The sequence below is a fragment of the Anarrhichthys ocellatus genome, unplaced genomic scaffold, assembly GCF_004355925.1.
Source record: "Anarrhichthys ocellatus isolate YVR2014 unplaced genomic scaffold, GSC_Weel_1.0 scaffold34, whole genome shotgun sequence".
In the NCBI taxonomy this organism is placed as follows: domain Eukaryota; kingdom Metazoa; phylum Chordata; class Actinopteri; order Perciformes; family Anarhichadidae; genus Anarrhichthys; species Anarrhichthys ocellatus.
The window spans coordinates 4,339,639-4,345,383 of record NW_022280064.1 but is presented as its reverse complement, the minus strand read 5'-3'; the positions used below and the strand labels follow the sequence as shown (position 1 = coordinate 4,345,383).

The window sequence follows — 5,745 nt, the reverse complement described above, 5'->3', positions numbered from 1 at the left end:
CAGGAACTAAACCTGGATTCCAACTAGAACCAGGAACTAAACCTGGAATCCAACTAGAACCAGGAACTAAACCTGGAATCCAACTAGAACCATGAAACTAAACCTGGAATCCAACTAGAACCATGAAACTAAACCTGGAATCCAACTAGAACCAGGAACTAAACCTGGATTCCAACTCGAACCATGAAACTAAACCTGGAATCCAACTGGAGGAACCAGGAATTGAACCTGCACTTCAACCAGAAGAACCAGAACCTCAACCTGCATTTTAACTGGAGGAACCAGGAACTAAACCTGGATTCCAACAAAGAACCAGGAACTGTGACTGTTACGTAAAAGAAGAATTAAATAACTATCAAACGCTCAGCAGATCTCCGCTGTGGAGACAGACGCTCTGAAGTTTTCACTCTCCTCTTTTGCATTTCTTTATTGAGGAGTCAAAGTCAAACACCAGAATGAGGCAACATGAAAGTGTTGTTTCCTTATGTGTGAGAAGTCAAACGTCACTGTGGTTCTTTGTCTAACCTTTATATCTTGTTTGTTAAATCTCTTTCTTTGGCGGTTATGTGCCGCACTCTTTCTTGATCGTGAGCTTTAGAGTTACTAAAGCCAGGCTAACTGTTTCCCCTCGTTTCCAGTCATTATGCTAAGCTAAGCTAACCGTCTCCAGCTGTCGGATTGATCTTCTTGATTAACTCTCTGCAAGAAAGTAAATCATATTCCCAAACTATTCTTTTTTTTTTTTAAATACTTGTTTTACACCCCCGGTCCTCCTCAATGTTTACGCCATGAGGTCATTTAATTAAACACAAATTAATTTAGGAGTACACGATAAAATCAGTATGAAATAATGAATGCCTGTGTGAAGTAGATTCATGATGAGGGGCTTATTGATCTACTAGAGGGGCTTTCTCTGATTTTGGGCTTTGGTGTAAATTCTCTTTATGTCGAAACAAAGTTATATTGAATAAAAACTTTATGCTTCTGTTGTTCACTTTGCCCAGAAAGTCCTCCAGCCTTGACTTTAAAGTAACAACAAAACAACAAACCGAAGACGTGACGCCTCATAAACCTTGTTAGATGAGGCGATGTCTATGTGAAGACTCTTTAAGGGTTTTTAAAAATATCAAATATTTTGTTGTAATAATGCTACAGATTAAAGGACAGATGTGTCTTTTTTTATTAGTTGAATCACTTGTTGTAAATGCTGAGATTTATGATGCTGATCTCCAGGTTGGGAACCGCTGCATTAAATATAGTCATAATGTTTATGACTCAGAGGAAGAAAAACTAATCTGCACATGAACTCCAACGACTTTTACAATTGTTTTAGGGACATTATCAATTTAGCTGAAATACTAAATTTCTTCATAAAATATTATTTCTATTGAAGTAACTTCTCTTTGTCAGACATGTTATTTATTTATTGTCCGAATTCACAATGTAACTCACAGGAAATGGAAATATTATAATGTGACATACTGTAAGCGCTCAATATAGAAACATTTAGTGAATAAGGATGCACATTTTTGCAGGAATAATATATAAATATTATAGAAACATGAAAGGACATTTAATCTCAATTACATGTATTCTACATATTTATACATCGTGACTCAAAATGAAGTCTTTTAAAATGTTGAATAATTAAACTTTGTATTGTGTTTTGGCATATGCATGATTTAAATAATATATATATATTGTACATACTATGGTTGTATTATAAAATTAGATTATGATAATATTATTATGAATCACCTGATGAGGTTCAACACAGACTGAAATATAAAAACACTCACAGCTGCTCCAACTTTTATTCACCATCATAAATATCCAGTTTATTACAAAACAACACATTATAAATAGATTTATAAAACACACGGAAACATTTTCTCGCGATAAAAGTGACACGTTTGCAGAAAAAAACACCACACAACAAAAACAGAACTCACAAAGTCCCAAATAAACACGACCACGTTTGGTTTATGATCCGGTGGACTTTTTCATCCATAGATTAACAATGAGTGAAGTATTAGTTCGTTATCTGATGAGGATAAGAATGGAAATCAATAAATCAGTTCCAATATATATGCAACAAAAAGGGGAACTCGCTGTGACACGAGTACATATACCATAAAAACTGATTATTTTAATTTAAGAAAAGACTGAAAACTAAATTAAAAAGTGACTCTTAAGTTAAAAAAATGTTTCTTCACTTTAAAATTCAATTATTCTCACGTTTTATTCTGTAATGTTTGAAAACTGACATCTTTTCTGGAAAATACTATTTTTTTCTGGCATAAACCAAACTCCATTAAAGAAAGACGTCATGTTCTTACTCTTCTAAAAGTGGCACTTATCGTTTAAGGGGCTGTTTTAAATTTTAAATATTCATTTTTAAGCCGAAGACGAGCTTATGAAGTGGAACTTCTTCAGGCTTTTACGCATTGTGTCCCTCAGTCAAAGTGTTTGCTTCACCAGCTCCAGTGGTACATGTGCGCCAGCTGCCGCACCCCTGGATGCTGCTGCGGTAGCCCGGGGTACTCCGCGCCGTATGCGGGGTGCAGCAGCGGGGAGTAGGCGCACAGAGGCAGGCTCAGGCCGGACCTGAGCGTCACCTCCAGGTCCTGCGCTGTGATCCGGTCGCAGGGCTTCCCGTCCCGCACCAGGAGCGGGATGGCGACCCGACGCGCCGCCGGCAGCAGCTGCAGCGTCTCGAAGCTGCTGTGCTCGGCCCGCTTCATCTTGTAGCGGTGGTTCTGGAACCAGATCTTCACCTGGTTCGGAGTGAGGCGGATCAGCCCGGCCAGGTGCTCCCGCTCCGGGGCGGACAGGTAGCGCTGCTGCCGGAAGCGGCGCTCCAGCTCGAAGGTCTGCGCCTTGGAGAAGAGCACGCGCCGCTTCCTGCCACGGCTCTTCTGCGCCGCGCCGCCCGCCGCAACCCGCTCCGCGTCCGGGGACTCGTCCGTGGAGAGCTCCGGGGATTTGGTCCCGGTACGGGACTCTAGGGAAATACCGTGTACTACAAAGGGAGAGAGGACAAGTAATCTGATTACTCTCAGTACTCTGAATACTCTGAAACAGACTGGAACACAGAAAGAACTTTCACCACGAGCATACTGGAATCATTCCTCTAAATCAATGAAGGTTTACATGTTTGTTTATAATCACTCGGCTCACATTTTATTTAGTTTCCTTTAAACTGAAATGTCACAAACCTCCATTCACAAAAATACTTTCATAAAGTTCAACATGGGTCTGAATGATGTGACGGCTCTCATCATCGACAACAGTTTTGAAGCTTTAACAGTTAATATTAATAGCGAGGCAGTGACGTAATTGGTGATTAAATAAAAACAATCCGATACTGTAGACAGTCACAGAAAAGAGGATTAAACGATGATCTAATGTATTTGTGATATATTAATAGTAAACATGACGTTGCATTTAGTAAATTATATATTTGAAGTAGAAAGACATCAATTTATAAGCAATTAATTAGCCAATTGATTTGGTAATTACGCACGAGCAGAAGTGTCAGAATCAAGAGTTTAGAGTCAGAAATGAGATATAAATATATAACTTCTATATCAATATGCTAAATATTCATATTTCTTTTTAAATAGTCCTCACATGAGAAGTGCAGGTTACCGGATCCGCGGCTCCACCGGCCGTAGCTTCCTCCGCCTCTGCCGCACAAACTCCGGCCGCTAAATCCCAACTTCTGCGCGTTTCCCGCCCCAGATGACGCCTCCGCGGAGGCCTCCTCGTCCTCCTCGGTCCCGGAGCCGCACCTTCCGTTCGGGTCCGGGAGATCCAGGATGTCGCGCACGGAGAAGCCCGTTTTTGTCGACATGATGCGCGCGGGGGGAGAGGAGAGAAGGAGAGAAAAGTTCCAGCGGTGATTCAGTCTCTGCTGCCCGTTAAAGAGGAGCAGTCAGCGGAGGGTTTGGGTCCATCAAAGCCGTTAAACGGAGCGGGAGCCCGGAGCTGCGCGGGGGCGACCGGAGAGGATTTAACGGTATGAAAAAAACATGAGGGAAGACATTTAGAGACTGTGCCCTCCGTCCCTTTCACCGGCCGTTAAAAAGGACGGAGGCGGGTCAAGTGGGGGGAGCAGCGCGTGAAGAGATGCTGGAGCTTCAGGGAGGAGGAGAATGTTTAATGATGGAGGGTTCAGAGAGAAAGAAGCGACTCATTTACATTTATTAGAGGTGATCCGCATCCTGTTAACATGTTTAGTCTCAGAGCTTTCAGGCATTAAAGACAGGAAGTGGAATAAATATAATATTAGTCTTGTTTTGTCACTATATATATGTGAGGAGATCCATTATGCAGTGTAAAACATAAGCATTGTGATTAAAAATCTATTTTAATTTACAAAACTAGAAAATATTTATATTTTTTTTTAACACAATTTTGTATTGAAAACAAAGAAAAAGGTGAAAAAAATGATTATTTTAAATGTAAAATAAAAAGTTAAATAGCTCAAGATAACATGAGGTAAAGTTCAATAAACCATTTACAACAAACAATAACATATACAGAGTTCCCCAATTCAATTACATTACTGTAGTTTACTTTTATTTACTAAATTAAAGCTTTAATGTTGTTGGTTAACTCCATACTGCAGGAATGAAATACTGGTGAGGAAATACTAAAGGCTCTGTGTGTATATATATATATATATATATATATATATATATATATATATATATATATGTGTATATATACATGATTTTGTTGTACATATAATATATCAGATTATAAATGCACTCAGTGTCTTCTGCAGCCTTTGAACAGAATATAATAGAACTTTATGAGCTTCTGTGCATACAGAACATTTAAGATGATTATCAGAGTGTCGGTGTTTGTTGTGAGGATTAACTCGAGAGTCAAAGTGTTTACTCACCAGCTGATGGACTCAGACCAGATCTTTATTCTCCCAGAAGAGAAATGATTTCTGCTCCTCTTCATTACTTTATGACGTCTGCTCTTCTTTCTTATTGATGCTTAATCAGTATAATAAAGAGGCATTTTGACAGGTTTAAATAATCAAATGAATTCCATTTTCCTGGAGTTGTGAATGTTGGGACAGACATAAGAAGTATATCAGTTTAATCCAAAACTTATTTCAAAAGAAAACATTTACATGATAAACACAGTTCATATTTAGGAGAGACAGAAGGGTTGCAATGTGTCCAGGATCTGTTTAGCCTTTAGCTTAGCACAAACACTAAGCTTTGAGAATAAATTACATCTTTCAACAGAGTCAAAGCGGTGATGTTGTATCTTCTTCTTTTGTTGAAGAAACAGATGCATCAATAATAAAAGCGGTAGACTCTCATGTTTACATGTTTACACATCACACATCAGCTGAGCTCAGACACAGAGACAAGACATTCAGTCTCTTTAGGAACCTTATTTACATGTGCTGTCAAGAAATGAAAGAACGTTTCTAGTTTTCTGTGCGCTGATCAGTCTTCTTGTGACTTCTTCTGTGGTATTGTCCTTAAACTATAACTGCTCTGAGAAACACATGCAGAGTTTAAAAAAGTCTTCAATCCTAAATATGAAATATCTGGAGTGCAGGAAATGTATCAAAACATTTCCTCACCGACTCCTTCAGGATTATTCTGGTTTTTGGCGACAATTTTTACAGTTTGTATGTTTGGTGAAGATTTTGGTTTTTACTTTGCTGTGTGTGTGTGTGTGTGTGTGTGTGTGTGTGTGTGTGTGTGTGTG

The 5,745-nt window shown here is 39.1% G+C and overlaps 1 protein-coding gene across 1 annotated transcript; it reads right to left on the bottom strand.

Moving 5' to 3' along the window:
• Positions 1–1,842: 1,842 nt before the first annotated feature.
• On the bottom strand, positions 1,843–4,006 carry LOC116393712 (homeobox protein Nkx-2.2a-like). Its single transcript, XM_031866266.1, has 2 exons — positions 3,634–4,006; positions 1,843–3,022 (listed from the first exon to the last, which is right to left on the bottom strand). The coding sequence occupies exons 1-2, from the start codon at positions 3,854–3,856 to the stop codon at positions 2,475–2,477; spliced, it is 771 nt and encodes a 256-aa protein (XP_031722126.1). The 5' UTR covers positions 3,857–4,006; the 3' UTR covers positions 1,843–2,474.
• Between the last annotated feature and the right edge of the window lie 1,739 nt (positions 4,007–5,745).